Raw genomic sequence first — 22,575 nt, forward strand, 5'->3', positions numbered from 1 at the left:
AAGTTGTGAGAATAAAAATAGAAACATAAAAATATCTTTTTTTGAGCTTCCGTTGCCGCCAGATAACCTGACCAGATTAGAGTGCAACAGCAACGGTGCAGAGATGCACTTGGAAAGGCAAAAAGGACTTTCTAACTAGTTGAACGAACAAGTTTCTGGGATGAAATCTGTAAGCGTCCAGGTTAAAATGCAGTTTAATGCCAATGCACATGAAACGTTGCATGTGAGTCTTGGAGGGGAAACTGTAATTTCAGATTAAACTGACAAACATAATCTGGGCTCAGGCCTGTTGACAATGGGAGGACAGGAGATCTTTCACAGAGCTGCACTTGTTTCATACCGAGGGGCCACTTATGGATCTGGAGGAGCTTCGGTTTGGATCCCAACAGTCGACCTTACGAGCACTGCTCAAAATTGATTTGCATGTATTGCTCTGTCTTTTTCCCCTCTTCAGTCAGCTTGAAGCCGCAACCATGTGCTATCTGGGTGTAAATTGGTAGATTGAATTGAGGCAAGAGGCTGTGGGGATATAACGAGAAAGCGGTTGCTTCTCTTCAGGCGGTGCTGACTGGGATCTGACACCAACAACACTAAAACCCACTCAGATGCTGGTAAGACTTAATGGTTTTGTGACACTTGGTGAGGCAGTTCTGCTCCCTCTCCAAATGATGGCTTACCTGTGGAGCAGCAGGGAGACTGCACACAGGGAGGAAGACAAGTGAGAAAAACAGAAAAACAAGACATGCAGCTGCTGCACATACGTGCGTGTGCACGTGTCAGTGTGTGATGTGTGTACTTACATGCAGAGCTAACAAATCATTATTTTTTTGTTGTCGTTTTAGCCTTTCAGTTTGTGTTTATTGATATTTACAACGCTGGTGACTGTTTCCTGTTAAAGCTGACTGATCAGCACCACCTAGTGGACAAATGATGAACTGACGCGCTCCCGCTGTAAAGATCGCGTTCGTCACTATGAAGGACGAAAAGAAAAGAGAAAATAAAATACATTTCCCTTGAACGATATGGTATTACTGACGTGTTCTGAGACTGTAGCACAGAGAATTCAAGAGATCATTAGACAATAAATGTTTTCCCACTACTAAAAAGCAAAAAACTGCATCGCATCAGCAGTTCTACAGATGTTATTGAGTTCTGACATAAATGGTTAGGTCCATCATTCACCCTCGTGATGATGGCGCCATTTTGTCCATATGTCAAAGAACATTACGCGTTTCTCTATTCTCGGTACTTGGTAAATGTTGAGTCCACTCAGCTTCTTGCAGTTCTAGAAGAAGCAAATGGGAGGAAAAAAAACATCTAAACCTTATTTTGTGTTCAAAAACACAATCTCCCCATTTTTGCAACATCATAACTAAGTTAGGCCTTCAATACCTTTCAATCTTAACATTCTATTTTGTATCTCTGAAACCCTCTATACACCATGTTGCAAACTTGATCAAAGTCTCTAATTAAAGTCCCCACAATAAAACTGGATAAATTTATCATTTGATTATTACAAACTAATATAAGAATACATTTTTTAGAGTACACTTTATATTATTATAGTTCTGTTGTTTCAGGTCTAAATTGACTCACAGTGAACAAATACTGTAAACTTTTTTTCCCCAAAAAGACAACTTTATTATATTCAACAGAACATTCAATTAAACACAAATATGAAGGAGAGTGTTGCTGACAGAGTGTGTTTGTATGTGTTTAAGCTAAAGTATCCACCTACTTTGTGAGGCACTTTGTGCTACCTAGCGTATGAAAAGTGCCATATAAATAAAGATTGATATTGATATTGATACTGGGAAGGGATGAGTTCAGATGAGTTTGTATAGTCACAAAATAACAGGCAGAAGGGTGGGGGGCGGGGGTCTGGAGACACAGATGAAGCTTGATTGGGCCATGTTTGACCCCAACTTAACCAACATTTCAATGCACTTACAGAGACAAACAAAAACGCACTTCAGAGTTTAATCTGACGGTTAAAATCCAGTTTGTATGTTTATAAAACTGCTGTTGGGGTCATCATAGGTATTGTATAATTTTCAGGTCACGTCTGTACTACAGCTAAAGCTCAGTCCAGGGCAACATCCAACGTGGAGTCTTTATGCTTGTTCCCCCATTTACATGAGCTGTCTCTGGGCGATCTGCAGGACCCAATAAACTACAGTTGAGTTTGAAACATTTGGCTGAGCTCTGGGCCAACACACACCAGGACAGCAGCCTCAGCCACCACAGGGGACAGACTGGGAGAGACCCGGTCGCTCCAGTGAGAAGGAGGCCGAAAGGGGATAAAACCCTGATTAATAAGTGAGAATGTTAGTTACAGGTTTGGTAAACTGAGAGATTAGAGGAGGAAGACCATCCCGTTGAATGTTTGCTTTGGTTGATAAGAGTCGACGGCCGAGTGGTTAATATGGACGAGACTGTAAACAAACAACGTGAGAAGGTTACAGCCGTCTTGCTTAGGCCTCGTGTCGCGTCTCAGTTGATTTTCTTCTTGATGGGGAGCAGCTGAGTGACGCACTGCAGGGCCCAGTAAAGCAGAGAGGAGAAGACGAGGACCTGCGAGTCGAAGACAGAGACGGCCGTTAGCGCAGCAGAACCGAGCAGATACAGGCGGCAAAGAATTCAACAAGTCCCAAAGGTGTATTTTTGTATGTGTTTCTGTGCTCTGTGCCTCTCCTCTCCTCTCCTCTCCTCTCCTCTCCTCTCCTCTCCTCTCCTCTCCTCTCCTCTCTCCTCTCCTCTCCTCTCCTCTCCTCCCCTCCCCTCTCCTCCCCTCTCCTCTCTCTCTCTCTACCCCCCCCTCATCAGCAGGAGGGTCCCCCTACATGAGCCTGGTCCTGCTTAAGGTTTCTTCCTGTTAAAGGGGAGTTTTTCCTTGCCACTGTTGCTTGTCTGGGGTCAGGCCCTGGGATTCTGGAAAGCGCCTTGAAACAATCTTGATTGTAAAAGACCCTATATAAATAAAGATTGAGATTGAGATTAAGATTGAAGACGTCGACAGCCTGACGGAGGCGCAAAGAAATGAATGCCTGAGGTTGTGTCTCTGTTCCTGTTGCTGCTTTGAGACTCGATGTCCATCAGGCAACATGTAGGACACGAAGGAACATGCTAATGTTGGATACACCTAAAAATGAAGATATGCCCAGTCAGAACTGGACGTTTCTTATCGTGAGCATATTTGTCATCCTAGTTACATTCTAAGGAGTCTTCTGTGTAAAAGTCTCGGTTTACCCCCCACACACACCAATTACTTGAATTAAACCACAGAGTTGGGAACGATGAATGGACACTTGATTTTTATCAGAAATACCTGCTGTAGTCTTCACTGTTTAAAATGTTCAAGAAAAACCTGCAGAAAAGACAACGATGGGGGCTTAAAGGGCAGCAACGGCTGTAGCCCTGAGGAGGACAGCGAAGCTGTCTGGAAGTTCATGGGGGTGTCCAGGCTCCCAGTGTCCTCAGGACATTGCTCGTCTCTTCACCTTAACTTGGCCACTGAGAGTTTTATGAAGGTTTTTCTACTGGTTTGGGTTTAGGACTCTATAATTCACCGTCAACCCGTTAACTACTAAGAACTTCTTGGGGAACCCGTCCTGCATGATAAACACTTACACTCATGCTGCTACGTAGCTGTGAAAAGCCCCGGGTACGACTGGCATTGGAGGACAACATAAAGGGCATCGGTTGACCCAGTCAGTCAACGGGTGAGCGGTTCCAGTAACGACCGGCTGTCCTCTGCTACATTTGTTTTTCATGGACGAACGGCCTTGTCAGGGGATTTGAACGAGTTTGCAGGGAAAACTGATAACTAAGATAAGCTGATTAAGTAGCAACAGGCGCCAGATTAACACAAAAAGCAGGAGGCCTACAATTTTGGTTAGTGCTGTTTTAGAAATATGCCAATAATAAAGTAATAAACTCCACCCCAGAATAAATATGATGGGAAACGTGCCTCAAAACGATCCTGAGAATGGACGACGCCGTGGGTCTTTAAGTCAACTCACCTCTGTGAGCTCAGCTCCTGGAGGAGGCATCAGGGTCTGTATGACACCGTATCGCTTCATGGTCATGAAGACTGCACAGCGAAGCAACTCCAACACTCTTGCTGCTGGCCTGAAGAGGAAGAGGAAGAGGAAGAGGAAGAGGAAGAGGAACAGGAAGAGGAACAGGAAGAGGAACAGGAAGAGGAACAGGAACAGGAAGAGGAACAGGAACAGGAAGAGGAAGAGGAAGAGGAAGAGGAAGAGGAAGAGGAACAGGAACAGGAACAGGACAGGAACAGGAACAGGAACAGGAACAGTTCCTTTATTTTTTAAATCTCGGATTGTTGAACATCGTCATGTTTAGCGCTGCTCTTTTAGCTTCCCGTCTGCACCCTATTGATGATCCTGCAGATCAAAACTTTGCGTCGTACCTCTGATCCATGATGTAGCCCAGGGTGGTGAGAGTGAACAGAACATAGCTGGTCATTCCAAGAAGGGCTAACTGGGACATCATCTAGTGAGAAACAACAGATTAACATGAATGAATGATATGCTGACCACACTACAACAGCAGGTGACCACGACATCGGACTGGTGGCTTCCATCTGAACCAGGGTTAGGGGTTAATCTAACCCTGACCTCTAACCCCTAACCTCTAACACCTAACCCTACATGGCAATAAACTCTGACCGTCACGGCATCACAGATGCTTCACAAATGAAGCTTTCCAGATTTGAGAAATACTCACCATCTTGTATTGAAATAAATAGTGGTAGATCCAGACGACCAGCAGGAAATGTGTGACCACATAACATTTTACTGTCAACGACAGGCTGGGAACGTGAGGCTCTTCCTTTCCAGTGATCTGAAATACAGACAAAACTAAAATGTTGCGTTCACGCACGCATGCACAAACACCAACTACTGAGAGACTCCTGAAAAATTCAGGTAAGAAATAAATGTGCTGAGCAGGGGGAAGACTCTGTGTTCTGTGTGTTTAGCTTTTATAGTTTGGAGTTTTTATTGCGTATTTACCTTCTTAAAAAAGTAAAAGGAGCTTAAACAGAATTTAAAAGATCTCAAGATCACTGCAGGGAACAGTTTGTTGTGCGGGCCAAAGGGTTTTGTTTCCTTACATCCCCCATACTGACCTGAGGATTTTTAGAATGGTCACCCAGCCGAGGTTTGCCAGGTCTCCAACTTGGTCCGTTAAAAAAGGTTAAGAGTTTGTAACTGATTGACTTGTATCTGCTGGACTTCTTCCACAATCCCAGATAGTAGTAAAGCTGAAAGGAAAAAAGCACACCAAGACGTGAGGTAAACATGAACCAGCCATCACTGCATTAAATTTGTTCTGGGTTGAAACATTTTATTGGGTAGCAATAAGCTACAGTCTTCATGTCTTTAGACGTTAAGATATTCAGTCTTCTCTTTCTCAGGTGATGGGATTTACCTGCACATAAAGTATATCAAAGGTTCTGATGGGGAACACCAGGCCGTAAACCACTTTGTCTGATTCTAAAGCAAAGGTACCTGTGAAGAGCAGGAGCAAAAAGGTCAAGTTACACAATATGGATGCTAGTGAAAACCACGAAAACAGCTGTTATAGTCTTTAAAATTAACGCTGGACTCAAGACATGGACAATCAAGACATGGCAGCAGGTTCACACAAAGACTGGGGGTGGGGGTGGGGGTGTGTTGCTGTGCAGAGAGGAGGGAGCAGGAGTGGATCTAGGTACCACAGTCCACTGGTGGGGTCATGACTTAGGTACTGAAACAGGTTCCAGGGTCCTTTAGTGGAGAGTTAAACCTGAATAGAGGATAACATGTGAGGAGCCAAGGGCCTGCACGACCTTATGCTGCTCCAAGGGAGGTGGAGATGCTGCAAGGAGGTCGGCCATCCTGCAGATCCACACATGCAGCCATCAGTTCTTTGAGGTCGTTCCACAGGGTGGTGTGATTACTCCGTTTCTCTACTCTTCTACGGGGATCTAGCACCATCATCGAGTTTGCTGATGACTCCACATTGATTGGCCTCATCAAGCGCAACAGACAGTCAGCCTATAGAGAGGAAGTGGACCACCTGGCCATATGGTGCAATGAGACCGACCTGCAGCTCAACACCAACAAGACCAAGGAACTCATCCTAGACTTTAGAAAGAAGGCCAACACACAAGCATCCACATCAAGTGGTGGTTGAATGGGTGAGAAGCTTTAAATTCCTGGGGATCCACAGCTTGCAGGACCTCACCTGGTCGCCTAAATGCTCCCACCTTCATAAGTAGCTTCACCTGCACCTATTTTTCCTGAGGACCGAGAAAGAAAAAACACCTGTCTTCGGACATTCTGGTGAACTTCTATCACAGTACCCTCAAGACCATCACCACCGTTATCACAGTGGAAGGGACGACAGTGGGTGAAGAAAACTCCTCAGCTCATTGCTGGAGCGTCCTTTGCTGTTTTTGAGGACATCTACAGGAAGTGCAGCCTCAGGAGACCAAATAACATCTGCCAGTCTTCAAGTGTTTGCCCTCCTGCCCGCTAGGAGGCTCTACGGGTGCCTGAAAACCAAAACTATCAGTTTTGGACATTAGTAATTTGCACATTCTGCACTTTTTTTAGCATATATCAATATACCATTTCCTGTTTATAACTCATAGTATATAACTACTAAGAACTTCTTCCTTTGGTCCTTTGGAGTGTGCAGTGTGATCTTCTACGCTGTGGTCTGCTGGAGCTGTGGAAGCTCAGAGAGGGACAGGAAGAGACTCAACAAGCTGGTCAGAAGGGCTGGCTCTGTCCTGGACTGCTCTCTGGACTCCATTGACGAGGTGGGTTAGCGGAGGATGTTGGCCAAGCTGACATCAATTATGGACACCCCCTCTCACCCCCGACATGAGACTGTGGGGGCCTTAAGCAGCTCCTTCAGCAGCAGACTGTTACACCCACGGTGTAAAAGGGAACGTTACCGCAGGTCATTCATCCCAACTGCCGTCAGATTGTTAAACATGCACAACAGGGTTGGCATATTTGCACTAACTAATCATCCTACCTCTGGAATGCCTTATTTGCACATCTCATTTGCACCTTAATTTTTCTTCACACTGTCCGACACTCCTCCTGTACATAATTTTGAATTTCTGTATATACTGTACAATGTACATAGCAATGTACATAACATAAGAGTATTTTATTTTGATTTTTTCTTTTAGTACTTTTCTGTATTGTACACCACGGGCTACCGCTGTAACGTGCAATTTCCCCGATGTGGGAGCAATAAAGTCTTTTATCCTTATCCTTATCCTTGGTTGGATGCAATCTTCCTTTTGTTACCTTGTACCTGTGATGGGATATAACAATAAAGTTCAATCTGATCTGTCACGTTACACTTGGCTGGATGTGAGCGTCAACGCCTGTGTCTGAGTCTGTGGCGGACAAATGGCTCCATGAAGTTCTTTATGGTTTTCCCTGGATCCAGCAGTAAACCACAGTTTGATGCTTGGATATATTGGGAAGGAGAGCGGTCCTCCTCTGGGACTCAAGACTCCACACAGCTTCCAAGGACTTCCACTTGAGCGTTAATCATGAACACAGGAGATAACGTATCTAAAGGAAGGGCCTGAAGGAATTTACCACGGGGAGGGGCGAGAGTTGTGTGTGTGTCGTAATGCTGCTGCCGCTGCCAACCGTCTGACCTAATGCAGGTGCAGAGACGGACCAACCCTGCAGCTCCACCAATCAGACACAAGGACTGGGAGGAGGTGCTCCTCCTACAACAGCTGATCTCTCACGGAATCAGCTCCATGTGAAACGTATTGTCAGACATTAAGGAAAAGATAGTGAGAACAACCTCAAGGCCTAAATTTTGTTTTACTTACCAAACATCCGGTCCCATATGATCAGAGTCCCTGCGTAGTTTTTGTCAATGCAGTAACTGTTCCTTCCTGTAGAGAAAATTGAATTGACAGGTAAACCCATCTCTCATATCAGATTTATTTTAGCAGCCTTTTTAAAATGAACCCCTATTGACCAAAAAGGTGGACAATAAAACAATAGTATCTGCATCATTAGTCTATAATGAAATCACTGAACGTCACGTCATGGAGATGAAGAAACCTGAAAAGAACCAAGAAAACTAAAATCTAGAACACAAGCCACACAGTTCAGCACAGGGCAGCTACTAAGAGTTCAGTGGCAGCATGAGGCCCAACTCTTCCTGTGTTAGTAAAACCATCTTTAAATGTTAAGTTGTATCTCTTGTCTGCATTCTTCATCTCGCCTTCAATTTTGGCTTCACTTTCAGGTCTGAGCTTGTGACTGTTTTGGCCTCCAGCTTGGATTTAAGGTTCTTTCCACATTTGGTTTAGTTCCTCTGTGCTTTGAGTCAATTCTTTTTAATATTTGGTCATTAACCCTTTTCCTCGATTGTTTGTGTGATACTGATGTGTGAATAAAATAAACCTTTTGCTGCATTTGGGCCCAATTCTCCCTCTTTTGTGAATCATCTGATTAATGGAAAACTGTCATTCTGGATCGGAAACTGAGCAGGAAGTTAGTATATGTTTCCAGGTGGACTGAAGGATGCTTTTATATTAAGAAAAGTATCTTTTCTCTTTTTGAGGAAGTCAAATTCTAATAGAGATTATACCTCCTTTATAAACCTGAGTTCATGGGTCTTTTTATTAAATTATATGGAGCTTCCAATTTATTCCATAGAAAACTTTACATCAGTTCAAGATGGCTTTAAAAAGAAACTATACTCACCATGATGGACTCTATGATGCTTGGGAGTGTTGAAGACCCACTCCAGAGGACCAAGATCTCTGATCAGCTTTCAGGTAAATACAAACAAATTGAAATTTGCATGGAGGTTTGAAATCAATGCCAATTATTTTTTTGTTCACTAGTCAGAAGAACACGTTAGAAACCTGTGTTTTGTTTTGTTTTTATTTCACATAAGAAGCTCGTATGTTCTGTCATTGTTCAGCTTTGGACAGAAATAAACCTGTTTTTTTGTGAGGTCCTGGACTGGGAACAGTGGGGAGAAAACCCCGTTATGTCTCGGTTACCCCACCAGGGACGTTCTGTTGACGTGCCATCGTCATAACATTGACTCTCAAAAAAAAACCATCACAAAGCCCCCTTCACAGACCTGCTCCAACCTTAGAACCCCTCAGAGGTCATTGTCCTCTAACATCCGCCCTGAGGAGCACACTTCTCAAGTGTTTCATAGTGTGGATTCCAATATTTACCTCTGTGTGGATCCAGAACTGATACAAGAGGTTAAACTGTATGTGAACCGCAAAGATTGCGGGAGGAATGATGAGGGCCATCGGAATGTAGAAAATCTAGAGAGAGAAGAGGAAACTGACAGATCACAGCTGTTAAAAACAGACTGCGCAGCACATCACCGTGGACGTGCAGTCTAATCTAATTCCAAATCAATTTTACTGTAGAGAGAAAGGAAAATGGATAAATGTGCATTAAAAATAAGTTTAAATATTAAGCTGAGAATAAAAATTGAATATCTGCTTACCCATGAAGTGAACTGCTGAGTCAGAGATTGTCTCAGAGCAGTGGTAAGGTTGTAGTACTCTGAACTGTGGTGAACCTGGTGAGAAGCCCACAGGAAGGACACCTCTACAGAAAAATAACAACAAAAATAGCTCTTAGAAATGTAAAATAATTTCCGGGTGTGAGTGTTTAACTGCGACCAGCATCGGTCACCTTCATCTACACCACATAAAATACTTGTATTTCCAGTTAGACCAGTAAGCTAGTGTGGTTTCTGGGTCCAGTTCATGTTCCTCAGTTCTGCATTGATGCTCTTAGACAGAAGGGTTTTGCGTGTGGCTGCTGAGGAGTTGGGAAAGCCACTGAGCAATAGTGCTGTCAACCTTTCTGTCCTCAGTCCAGGTAAGAGGCCTCTGGCGTTGTTCCTGGTTCAACAGTGTCGTTAACATTCGAAGACCGTGTCCTGGTTGATTTGATCTGTGTGGGCTCTTAAAGCTCTAACTGTATTAGAATATATTGAGATGCACCAACTGAACCCACTGTGGTGTGAATATTAGTGTTATTCAGTTGCATTTAGATTTGTGGTGTGTGAAAACCTGCATTTCAAATGTGTTCAACACCATAGTCCCCTCTAGGATGGCCACCTAGAGGGGAGCGACCTAGGAGTGAGTGACCTCTTCTCTGTGCAAATGGTTCCTCTGTTTCCTGGCTGGCAGAACACAAGTGCTCCTCAAGGGTCTGTGCTCAGCCCCCTGCTGAACACACTCTATACCCATGCCTGCATGATCACATCAGAGGACATGTTTGCTGAGGACACAGCTGTAGTGTGTCTCATCTCCAACGATGGTGCACATGAGAGAGATCCACCCCCTGGATAACTGGCGCTAACAACAACATCCCGCTGAATGTTCACCAAACCAAAAAGCTGACTGTGGACTTAGGCTGGAAGCAGCAGAGATACACCACCGCTCCCCATTAGCAGGCTACATGTAGAAAGGGTCGACTTCAGACACTTTGCGGACAACATCTCGGAGGATCTGACATGGACCACTCACATCAACGCCATGGCGAAGAAGACTCTTTCAGCGTCTTTACCACCTGCGATGACTGAGGGACTTCAGACTCCAGGAACTTCTATGCCTCCATGGGAAAGAGGCTCCTCAAGGGGAGCATCCTCACCTGGATGGTGAGCAGCTCCAACCCACCCACCCTTACACTGCCTACACTGCTGCCTTTAAGGAGATGTTAGATGAGGAGGAGCTGCTTTTCACAGGCCATCCCATTCTCAATGTCCACCGAACTGTTGCACATACACCATTTGTAAATATTTATATTTATACAGACTGTATTTATTTTTCTGCAGCAAGCGCACAAACCATTTTACTGGCCATTGTACTATGTACGACAAATAAAGACAATTTAAATTTGAATGTACAACAGAATTTTCAGAAGAAATGGGAGTCCAAAGCCTTCAAACAAATGGCAGAAGAGAGCAAAGGTCCTAGGTCGGCATCCCCAGGGGATGACCACAGAAAAATCCAAGGCCCTTGGCCTAATGGCCAGTGGCTGGAGCACAGAGCCCTTCAAGGCCGATAGGTGGATGGCCCAGGAGTAACTCAAGTCACAAGAGAACAAGAAGCACTGAGAGCATTGGGGTCAGAGAGATGCTAGATCATTTGAACCATAGTCTTTTCTTAGGTCATCTGGTAAAACATGATGGCAACAGAGAGGCTGGAGATGATGGAAGAGTGAAAGCCCAACCAGAGTCATCATAAGGTATCACCCAATCAATGTCTGGCACCCCTGACCTAGAGAGCAAGTTCTACGCAAACCAACCCTCAAGATTTGACAGTAAGGTGTCATAACCCTTGCAAACAACAGGTAAAGCGTGTGCACATGGGTGTTGTTCTTGATACCATGAGAGAATCTGTGGACCCAATAGTAGCAGAAGTCCACCCCAAGGAAGGAAAACCACCAAGTCCATGCAGAGTCCCAGGGCAGCTCTATCTGCCGGTAATGCTCCCAGACGTAAATGTAAGCGCTCAGTTCACAGCTTCTCATTACCAACCTGAGGACACACACACACACACAGACTGTTATACAATGTGTTAATAATTTGTGTTGTTTATAATGAAACACACAAATCCCTAAAACCCACACCAACCCACAGAAAGACAGACTAGAATATTCATGCCTTCTAATATGCTGTGCCCACACACTCACATTGGGAGTCTGGAGATCATTCCAGCTGATATGGAGGTAATACCATCACTAATGGTCACAAGTGTGGCTCCAGTTTTCAGCACACCAACCAGCAGCTCCAGCACCATCAGTCCTATAAAAAAAGGAGTGGCCTGGAGCCACACAATACGTCATCCTCAGGTCGCTTCGTTCAAGCTCTTCAGATATGTCCATTCCAAGCCCTGTTTTGCTTGCAGCATTGCTCTGATGTTTCAATATTTGTCTTGGCACACAATTATATGTGTGTTTGATGTTTTCAAACTCATAGAGTATAAGCAGCGATTAGAATAACAGTGACAATTTTCAGCCTATTAATACATGGAGGGTTAGGGTTAGGGGGCGTGGCTTGTAGGCGTGGCCTCGGCCAATTCATACTTCCGGAATTAGGAATATGTGAAAATAATCTGTAAATGTAATATATGAAAGCAGCAAAAAGAAGAGCAATGTAAAAACAGTTTTTCTACAAGAAATAATTAGGACCCATAGCGCAAATGTTATTCACCGGGATACCGAAGAGTAAATAAATAACTTGTGTAAAAATATAAAGACATTTGGATGAGAGCCGAAATAATGAACCGTCTATTTTGCATAAATTTAGCAACTGAAATGTGATTTATTTTTATGTCTGTGACAGAAACCAACTAAAATCTATATTAGGAAAAGTGGACACTGAACTTTGTCACCATATTCCAGCAGACATTCAAAACCAAATATTAAAATCTGAAACAACTAAAGAGCTATTTTGAAGCAAGATTTGCATTAGCATAGTTGTCGTTTAACTCATTTCAAATCAATGAAATGATTTAATGGTAAAGATTAAACACATACAGAAATCTTCAATTAGATTAAACCACCATGCAAATGAAAACATTTCCATCACTTATTTCCTTTTTTGCGCAGCAGCAAACCAGAAATAGGAAGCGGACGGAACACTAGAGCACAGAACAGCACTCGGAACAATGGGGAACCTGGAAACAGTGTGAAGCTCAGGAAAAGTAACACAACTAGACCTGTTTCACCAAAGAGGTTCCAGGTCTGGTTCGGAGCCAGAGCCAGAGCCAGAGGAACGATTATGTGGGTGGGGGGGGGGGGGGGGGGGGGGGGGGGGGGGTTACATGCCAAAACAGGAACCGCGAAAGCTTGGAGACACCATTTTTAAAACTACAACCAGCAGGTCGCCTCCTCTGAAAAGAAAAGTACTGTGGACACTGAAAACAAGGAGGAGTGGACTGAGGAGGAGGCCCGGGACTCTCTGGCACTGACGGCTTCATCAAAGTTGCTGCTGTGTAACAGTGATGGATGTTGTAACTCATTCATTGTTTGGCTTTTGCGCAAGAAAGAGAAATCAGGATTCTCCCACTGACCTGATGAACTATCCTGAGAGGTCAGAGCAGACCAGAACCTGAGAGCAGCTAAAGTCCAGAACATCCAGAGGATTAATGAAAGAGGGCAAACACTATGGCCTGACGGGGTTTTTGTGATGGATAGTGTGTTACAGGGCTTTTATTATGATGTGATGCATAATAGTGAGTTTGGATGCTTCATCAGAGCGGATCGCTGAATCTCCACAGAGGAAAGAAACCAGGCGGGAGACAAATATTAAGACTCAGAGGAACAGAAAGAAGGAGCGATTTCCTCCGAAGGTCATTCTGGGAAAATGTTCTTAAAATGATGAATGCAGGAATAAGTGGAATGTGTTTAGCTGCTAATGTTTGGTGCTGTTAATAACCACAACTCTGAATGCTGATGATAAAACAGCAACTCCGTCAACATCAGATCTCAGCAGGAGGACGCGTTTCTACATTAGTGACACGATTGTGCGTCTACAGACAGTGTGGAGAAGTGCAGAAACTCACCTGTTGCACATACTCAGGAACATCCTCGACCCTCTCAAAATATGACAACTTCAGTGAGAACAGAGAGGACATGTTGTGGAACCCCCCGGACTCCTCAGAAGCAACCTCAGCCATGAGCTGGTTCCTCTGCCAGGACAGGACAGGACACGACAGGACAGGACAGGACAGGACAGGACAGGACGGCGGACTCGTCCTAACTGCACTAGGATCCGACTGCTGAACTTCAGTCAGTTGATCTGTTTGACACTTGGTCCGTTTAACTGGGTCACTTACGAAAGAGCAACGTGCACAGTCAGCTGACGCGCACGCTTTTAAGATAAAACCCTGATAAATGCAAACTGCGCCCAACTCAGTTCAGCCATCGAATGCTTTGCTCCGGGTTGAGATAATGACCAAACGCAGCCCGTGCACGCCCTCCGTGCTGGTTAACTTCCAGTGACGGTAACTGGCCGCTAGGTGGCGCCGTCATTGCGGAGGCTTTTCACCTTGAAACACCCGGCAAAGGTCCTGATAGTCCCACAAACTAGATGGATTTTCTACTTGACAGTTTTCACTAAGACTTAAAGTTTGATTTTGTTTTTAAAGTCTTAAGACCCTTCGTTATCATGAAGCTCGGTCATCTTTTAAATATATGAAACCTTTGAGGATTGTACTGAATATAGGCAGTTAACCAGAGAAGAAGCATCAGTATTTGCATAGTTACTTGTTCAGTTTAGCAGTTTTCCTGCTGCAGATGTGAGATCAAGCAAAATATGGAAGTGAAAGCCAGGAAATATTTTCCCTTAATTGCATTTAGTTTGTTAAGACTCAGCCAGTCAGTGCATCCCTGCAGCACCTTTTCATGGCTACCGACAGGACCTGCATCTTTCCTGGGTTTCACCATGGAGCACCTGACACAACACTTGTCTTTTGTGTCCAACCTCTCAGAAGAGTCCTCCAGTCTTCCACTGCACATTTTGTACAGTTTTAGGACCTTTAAGATCTTCAGAGACTCTAAATGTGGTAAAAACGCACTGATTTTATTGAGTTTCTGAAGGAGGAATTTCACACACATTGAGCTTTTAGTTACTCTTTATTGGTCGTGTATTACAGTAGCAGTTGTTTATTATCAGTCAGAATGTTACATATCTTACAGAGTACAAAAATGTTGTGTTAAAAATACCACTGCTGGCCTTTAATATATCAAAACAACAACAATTCCGTATTTCCGTGATTTTCTCAAAGCTCGGAACGGGTTGTGCCGAGCAAGAAAATAATGCTTTAGTATCATTGTTATGCAGATGGGAGGCCGTCCTGTGACTCCGTAACAGAGGGACACAGCGAGGAAGAATAAAACTGTGAGGGGAAACGTCCCTTCAGGCCTGTAGAAGCTGACCCACAAGAGCTGGGCTCCTCTCTTTGACCAGGACGGATATGAGATCAGATACCTTCAACACCGACGTCTCCCAGCAATCTGAGTCCTGCAGGAGGGACGGAAATGATGCGTTTGAGCTCCCAACTCTGATGGTAAAAGTCAAATATTAAATCTTCTGTTGCTGCTAAGGAGAACTAAATCTCCTCAGATTCCCTGACTAAAGAGAAGCCCTCGAGTGGCACACCTCTGTCGAAGGCATGAAAGTGGCACAGAGAAGATCCTTACCTGCGGTGTTGGTAGCTGGATACCATAGAGGAGAATCTTTTTATGCTCTAAAGATGAGGCCAAGTCCGTGATGGCTGGTTTCTTCCCCTCTGTTGTACTGCAGGATTTTCCATTGGAAGTGTTCAAGCACAGCTGTCAAAACAAAAACGCTTCACCTCAGCGCACGTTGGGCAACTGCAGAGATCTTCAGGATGACCAGAGACACCATCGGTGTTTGTTGGAGAGGCTGCAGCTCATTTGGTGACATGGATGTGTGGAGGAACTGGGTATAACTCACCACTTAGGACTGAAGAAGAAGTAACTAACTGTGGTAACTAACTAACTAACTTACAGACCATCTGACACTGGTAATTATGGATCTGCTTCCTCGTGTTGTTTCTGTGCTTATTGAGTGATAATTATTGATTATTATGTAGCACCTATGAAGAGCCATGTTCCAGTCCTGGAGCAGGATGTAACGTGCTCCTCAGGCCTCCACGGCATGGACGATATCAGCTGACCAGATTGAAATCAACAGCCGAGTCTCAAGTTGTCTGACTATGACTCAAATTTAGTCTATGTGAAGACATTGGAGCATTTAAGTGAGTTTTAATGGTCTGTTGGACATAAAGATGATGTTTTACAGGCGACAGAGGAAAAGGGTTGCATTAAATAAACAGCAGTGAGATCAACAACATTTTAGTCCATTTGAATAGAAGCAAAATAAGGACGGCAGTATGTTGTCAGAACAAACTCTGACTTCATTCCTATCAGCCTACTGTGTTCTGGATAACAACCAATGATGCTAACGTGTTCAGGTTAACATGACAGTTAGCATACAGCACCTCTGAGCGACATGGTAACTTTGTACTTCGGCAGCAGGAACTCACCCAAATGATGACCAGAGGGTATTGAAGCACTCGCTTTTCCACCTCCAACTGTGTCACCAGGGCCTCAATATCAGACCGACAGCAAACATCGACCTGAAAACGATCAAAAGACCAGTGAAAGAGTCACTGTGTGTTCAGACCTGTAACTCAAACAGCCAATGGAACATAACTAATCATGAGGCAGCGGACTAAAATATGTAATCATGTGATCTCATTCTAGAATACAATGAAGGATCTAGGACAGTGACTCACAGAAACTTGAATGTAGTTCCACTCTTTCAACAGAAACGTGTGTTTTTCTGCCGATAAATCTGTGACGACATGCAGCTTCTGTAAGACAAAGGTGATCCAGAGCAGTTTGCTCAGAAGGGGACGGATGGGTTGAGGATCTTAGTCCCTTTTCCACCAACATGGCCAGGAACAATTATTACCAGGTATGTATTTAGCCGGTTAAAATAATATCTAGTAAACTGGGTGTTTGCTGAAAACCAGGCTGATGACGACAGGTGGTGGCGGCGTAACAGTCAGACCGACTGCAGCTTGCTTCTTCACATTTGGTGCTCTACATTTAGTCCCACCAGTGTGTCCACATGTCTTAAGCTCTCTTCTCTTGTTTGAACCCATCTAAAGTTCTACTAGGTACTTTTGCAGCTCACTGTAGCTCCAACTACCAGCTAAATTAAAGCTGGTTCTGATAGAAATGTGTCAGAATACAAAGTTTGTCCATCACCAATAAGCCCTAATGAGGACAAGGGCATCAGAAGTGGTCCACAGAGCAGAGGTGGGTCCTTCTTACCATGTGCAGAGCCTTCTGAAGGGCAGTGATGAGTGTGGCGGCGTGCACAGAGTCACCTGAGACCACACAGGCCGACTGCAACATCGGCTCTGAAAAACAAAGAGCAACCGTCTGATTCCTGCCGGGGTCACCAGGATTTGACCTGATGTCCCCTTTTTGTCCTTACCTCTGCTTTGAATGTGCCAAAATAGTCCCATCACACACATACTATTGTACAAACGTACAAAACAGTGACCCACCTTTGATAATCGAACCTGCAGCGGCCAAATCCCATCTGTAAGTTACCTGGAGAAGAAAAGCAAAAGCTTTAATCTACAGAGGTGCCTGAATACCAAAGAAAAATAGCTTCAAAATAGAATAATCTTCCATTGTATCGACAGGGCTCCAACCTTTTCAGATGATGGAGCCATTTATTAATATTCGCAGGCCACATCAGCTGGCTGATAGGACCAAAGGTTATAGTTCAATGGGGGTCAGGTGCCTTGCTCAGGGGCACCCCAGCTTCAGACCTGCTGTGGTGACGTTGGCTCGGTGGTCGGGTGTTGGAGGTTACGTGTGTGTTTACCTCTCAGATTTAAATTTAATTCTGAATATCTGACATTTTGCTTTTATACTCCCTCCCTTCAGTGGGGAAAATCTCTACTACTCAGTTCCCTTTGATTTATGGGTAATGGGTCTCAGCCTTTCCACTCCAGGCTGTGACATCACAGCAGATTGTATGTAAATGACCACACTGGTGCCCAAACCCAGCATCCTTCAGTTAGCTTTGCTAACTGGGACTCTGTTGAGGAGTATTTCTCTCTATACTAGACATTAGATCAATAAGGCTGACCTTCCACAGTGTTGGTGGCCCCGGGATGAGTTTGGCATTGATGTGGCAGTGCTGCAGAGCCAGGTGAAGACACTCGGTGCCAAACTCCAGATCTGACTCGCTGCTCTGCAAAAACAAGTCAGAAAAAGTCAGACAGCAACAGCGTTTAAGGGAGCGAGCGATGGTTCCGTACACGAGGCTGTGTCAGCACGTTAAGCCATTCTTGCTTCAGAGGCAAGTTTTAAGAGTCCTCCTAGCTGAAGCAACTCTACGGTCTAGATTGTGCAAATCCAGTCCTCCTGGGTCAGATTCAAGCTGGGTTTTGTGTCCTATCAGGTAGAAAGTGCTGGAACCCCAGGAGCAACCCTTGTCCACCTGTAGGATAGAAAACCCGGTTTGAATCCGGCTCTGGAGTAGTGGATTTTCCCATCCCTGGTCTAGATCAAATGAGGACTTGGTCTAGCTCTGGAGACCTGCTCATCATCAGGATAAGTTGGTTTTACTTGTGGTTGAATACATTTATAGCCATTTTTAAAAAAGCACCAAGCTGGGATTGAACAGCTCTAAATGTACCCTCTGATAGGCCTGAGAGATGACCTCATACGTGAACCCCTGAGGCGTTTCACTGGCTCTGTACTTGGCCCGTTCAAGAGAATGATCCAGGAAGCCCTCGGACGTGGTGGCGATCACCGTGGAAACAAGAGGCCGGATGGCTCCTGCTGCCTGCATCAACAACACAAACACAAAGAAGAAAAAGGCTGCAGTTATGTTGTTGTCATGACAACGTGAATAACAGTCAGCCATTGTTAAAGCAGATATTCTCTTACACAAAATAACTCGTGTGCATTGAACTCTAAAAGATGGAACTATGTCATTTTCTTTCTGCATTGAAAGAGGCTTAAAGCCTAAAACTGGCTTCTCTGGGAGGGAGGTTTTCACACGTTTGAGTGTTTTTGCTCCGTTTTCCAACCTGCAGTCATGTTCACGATGTTTGAGGAGCGGATTGACTCTGTCGTCCAAGCTGCTGCAGCTTCAGCCCTTAATGCTTCTGTGTGCTGCAACACTTTAATCAGGCTTAATCGTTCTATTCCGTCACGCCTGATATAACTGCTGCCACATGAGGTCTGACCCATCAAGACATTATCTCTTCCCTCCACTTGGATCGGGAGCCTCTGATAACAGCTGCGTGCCACAGTTGTTGTGATTTTATCATCAAATTTCAGCATCACATTTTAAATCACATCTCAAGACTCATTTATGTGGAACATCTTTTAATACCCATTAGCCTTTGATTGTTGCTGTTTGTCCTCTACGTGTTCATTTAGTTTGTATGTTGAGCACTTTGGTTTTGATCAAGTCTGATCAGGCTAAAATCGGTTTCAGTGGAAAGCAGCAAACACCACTGGTCTTCCTGGTATCATTGGATGCGGAAACAAACCCTTTAAGTTTTAGGAATTGATCAGAAGGGAGCACTGGATGACCTTATGTCGCTACACAGAACCCAACCGGGTCAAAGACGACCCGACTGAGACTGGAACATTAATGAATGAGCGCAGCCGCAGATGTTTCTGTGGCCTCCAATGTTCTGTGGAGAAGGAAGAAAGATGAAAAAGAACAATCATTTCTTTGTTAACTCTTTAGAAGAGTAGAAAATATCTCCTGGGTCACGACTAAACTAATGACTTGAGGCTGCTTGACACATTGAAAAAGGGACATTTATAAAGTATATTTTAAAAACAGGGTTGTTGCAGAGAAAACTGGGCTGGAATTTATCTACCTGAGGTCAGGTTAGATGCCGAGATACTAAAACTCTACAGTAAAAGTGTGGACAGGTGCGTCTCTCGGTATACCGACCCCGTGTTCCTTAGCAGCGAGGGTGATTTTGGACAGAAAGTCCTCTTCCACAAAAGGTCGCACGGCATCGTGAATGATGACGACCTCTGGTCTGTCCTCTGCCAGAGCCTGGACGCCGTTATATATGGACCTGTGGCGGGTGGAGCCCCCCGTCACCACTCGCACCTTCCTGTGTCCAAAACGCTGGACGATGCCGCTCATCTGGTCCAGGTTTTCTTTTGCAACCACAACCACGACGTCCTGGATCCATGACACCCTGCCAGGAGACACCAAGCAACATGAATGGTTTCACAAATATCAGACAATTGGAAAACACAGAAATATTAGCAGTTTAGACCCAGTTCCTGTCAAAACCACCCTCTCATGGATCAAACTGGAGCTGCTTCAGCAAAAGCTGGAGGACAAACTCCTCATTGGACAGAGCCCAAGAGCCTGAGGAGAGGGCCGATGGTTGGTGGAGGAGGCTGCGAGAAGCATGAACGTCCTTAGCTCCGAGGCCTATTGGCACAGGCGTGGTCAAAATGAACAAAAGCTACACTCAATAATATGATTCCCTTAAATCTAAGCATGCTGACGTCATGAATACGCATGAAAAGCTCCCAAATAATGAAAAGATGACTGAGGAATCTTCCCGTTAGCCTGACTTGGTCTATTTAAACCAATTTAAATTCCCTTCCAGAGCCAAGAGCAGGCTGCAAGTACGAGTAAAAATGCACTAGAGCAACTATGAGCCAAGAGAAAGCAGCTCTCTAGAGCACAAATTCATTAGGTTCATTAGAACCATCGTTCTTTCCAACCCCAGTGGTTTGCATCCAAACTCCGGAAACAAGCTTCCCGGCTACAGAAAATGAATTTCCAGAACATTCTGAGATAGTATCAAGTGACACAAACAAATATTTGTTTTGGACTCTGGAAATCGGGTCACATGAGAGGCGCATGTGTGGCGTGTCCCAAAAAACAACCGGGTTCCCTGATCGCTGCTGAAACAACCTCCACATTTTAAATCCAAACTATCGACAACTGTTACACTAAAACAGGGAGCGATCAGTTTTTTTTATCGTGCTGTTCAGTTGTTAGTTGATGGGTGGGAACCTCCCAGCTCTTATCGGGTTCACATAACTGCCATCAATACCCGAGGAGCAGGTGGACCAGAACCTTCAGACGACTCGTGTCCCTCCCACCTCTCCACTTCCTACAATGCTAGCAGTCTTAACTGCAGCTAAGTGGGGAGCCTAACTGATCACTATCGATCCGGGAGGGAACATCGGTGAATGGAGACACTTGTGAAACAAAACTACCCTCATCAAGTGGATTCTGGCTCATGACATCTACTGGGATCTACTGGATGGACGTGTTTACCCTCAGGAGGATGTTAAAGTCAAACTAGCCATATCGAATCACCATAAAGGGAAGGGAAAAGTAGGTGAGCCTTTTGGGTATTCATGCTTTTCTGCATTCATTTGTGATAAAATGTGATCTGTTCTTTATCCAAGTCAAGAGTATTGAAAAGTATAATGTCCTCAAATAGTAACACACAAAACATCCTGTTGGGACACGTCAGTAGCTGCTTGATCCCCCTCATCCAGAAACTGGCCACAGTCAAGATGTTCCTCCACCAGACAGTTGCATCAGTCCAGGAATTAAGGAGGCAGCCACGTTCTTTTTAGTTAGATTAGTCTAAAATTGGATCACTTGGACACCAGAACAGAGGACCTGGTGGATTTAAACCAAATACAGAGGAGGAACTGCCCCACAGCATCAGAAGAAAGAAATGCTTCTTCTGGGAGATCTTTGCAAACTCATTCAACTGCATCATTAAACTGCAGCTAAACGAGGGGGAGAAGGAGGTGTGTGAGGAGGCTGAAGCTAACAGCTAACCTGTCTGTGACAGGTCAGAAGTTCTGCCTCCAGACTAGGGCAAAACCTTCACGGAAACAGAACTAGGGGGACTAACTGGTGGGTCTGAGTTAAGTCTATACCTAAAACACAGCATAAAACACAAAAGGTCTCACACACACAGGCTAATTTCCTTGGTAATAATGTGGAACTTTAAATAACTGGTGCTGGGGGTCTTAAGCTGGGGTCCCGCAGAGCTTTAGTATCAGCCCGTTTACCTTTCGAAAGCATCGATAGTGTAGCTAATGAGGGGTCGCTCCAAAAACGACCAGAACTGCTTCGGGGTCTGTAACCCGGTTCTCTCTCCGGTTCCCCCGGCAGGCAGAACCACACACACCGGGAAGTCGACGCTGGTCGCTCGGTGGGTCCCGGCGTCCCGGGGTAGAGGGGGCCTGTCCGGGTTACACTCACCGTCGAGCATGCTGCTCTCTACCGGATGTTGACACTCGGCTAAAGTCGTGACGTACGTCCGGTCAGGGTTTTTAAACACAGCTTCCAATGAGCTGCTTACCTTATAAAAGCCCAATAAAATATATCAGTGCACGAATCTTATGTATATTTTTTTTCCTTTTTTAAAATATGATTGTTTTATAAGTATAGTGATGAAAATTAGCTCAACCCCATCTCATCTGTTGTACCTAAACAAATTCATCTTTCACTTTTTAAATCATCACTATTTGATATATATTTGCATGTTTTAATTAATGTCTAATCTTACAACAAATTTCCTGATAATGTGGAAATGTAGGTTTTACAACCTTTGATGTATGTAGACAGGCAGTGTCCTTCCTCCAATACTCATGGAGGTTTCTCACTCCTGAATAATTTTCATTATTATTATTTCACTTTTGAACCTTCTGTCTCTGGGATGGATGCCTTCAGCAAATATCTAACCTAACTAGCCAGCGACAGAGACGGCTCAGACCTAAGTTCTCTCCATTAAAGCCCACCTACAGAACAAATGTTAAAGCTTTGTTTTTTTATTTACAGTGCCATCCAGGTGCTGTACCCGTCTCCTCGCCCCCTGTTGGCCTCGAGATGGAGTCTGCCTGCTAAAATTCTTCACATTGACTCTAGCAACATTAGTTTTGTTCACTG

General features: G+C 44.5%; 2 protein-coding genes across 3 annotated transcripts; both read right to left on the reverse strand.

The window, feature by feature from the left end:
• Positions 1-1,625: 1,625 nt before the first annotated feature.
• Positions 1,626-14,012, reverse strand: agmo (alkylglycerol monooxygenase). Its single transcript, XM_057045750.1, has 13 exons — positions 13,613-14,012; positions 11,739-11,869; positions 11,432-11,583; positions 9,538-9,641; positions 9,254-9,349; positions 8,766-8,832; positions 7,880-7,945; positions 5,455-5,534; positions 5,153-5,287; positions 4,750-4,866; positions 4,433-4,515; positions 4,023-4,131; positions 1,626-2,574 (listed from the first exon to the last, which is right to left on the reverse strand). Exons 1-13 carry the CDS (start codon positions 13,724-13,726, stop codon positions 2,494-2,496), a joined length of 1,335 nt encoding a protein of 444 aa, XP_056901730.1. The 5' UTR covers positions 13,727-14,012; the 3' UTR covers positions 1,626-2,493.
• A 653-nt stretch (positions 14,013-14,665) lies between these two features.
• On the reverse strand, positions 14,666-21,937 carry crppa (CDP-L-ribitol pyrophosphorylase A). 2 transcript variants are annotated; one of them, XM_057045408.1, is made up of 10 exons: positions 21,696-21,937; positions 19,582-19,837; positions 18,301-18,450; positions 17,749-17,853; positions 17,156-17,201; positions 16,917-17,005; positions 16,373-16,450; positions 16,121-16,213; positions 15,252-15,383; positions 14,666-15,072 (listed from the first exon to the last, which is right to left on the reverse strand). In XM_057045408.1, the coding sequence occupies exons 1-10, from the start codon at positions 21,896-21,898 to the stop codon at positions 14,968-14,970; spliced, it is 1,257 nt and encodes a 418-aa protein (XP_056901388.1). In that variant the 5' UTR covers positions 21,899-21,937; the 3' UTR covers positions 14,666-14,967. The 2 variants fall into 2 exon arrangements, with proteins under 2 accessions (XP_056901388.1, XP_056901389.1); XM_057045409.1 differs by having other exon boundaries at positions 14,666-15,112.
• Positions 21,938-22,575: the final 638 nt, after the last annotated feature.

This window comes from Takifugu flavidus, chromosome 10 (genome assembly GCF_003711565.1).
Source record: "Takifugu flavidus isolate HTHZ2018 chromosome 10, ASM371156v2, whole genome shotgun sequence".
NCBI classification, from domain to species: Eukaryota; Metazoa; Chordata; class Actinopteri; order Tetraodontiformes; family Tetraodontidae; genus Takifugu; species Takifugu flavidus.

Excerpts from the sequence above, each read along its gene's own strand:
- crppa (XM_057045408.1), bottom strand. The coding sequence starts at position 21,898 with ATGCTCGACGGTGAGTGTAACCCGGACAGGCCCCCTCTACCCCGGGAC. Across the intron at positions 18,451-19,581 it reads TCGCTGCTAAGGAACACGGG|GCAGCAGGAGCCATCCGGCC; the intron begins GTCGGTATACCG and ends TTGTTGATGCAG. Across the intron at positions 17,202-17,748 it reads GGCCACCAACACTGTGGAAG|GTAACTTACAGATGGGATTT; the intron begins GTCAGCCTTATT and ends TTTCTTCTCCAG.
- agmo (XM_057045750.1), bottom strand. The coding sequence starts at position 13,726 with ATGGCTGAGGTTGCTTCTGAGGAGTCCGGGGGGTTCCACAACATGTCC. Across the intron at positions 9,642-11,431 it reads GGTCCACAGATTCTCTCATG|AGGTGTCCTTCCTGTGGGCT; the intron begins GTATCAAGAACA and ends ATTTTTCTGTAG. Across the intron at positions 5,535-7,879 it reads CATATGGGACCGGATGTTTG|GTACCTTTGCTTTAGAATCA; the intron begins GTAAGTAAAACA and ends TGCTCTTCACAG.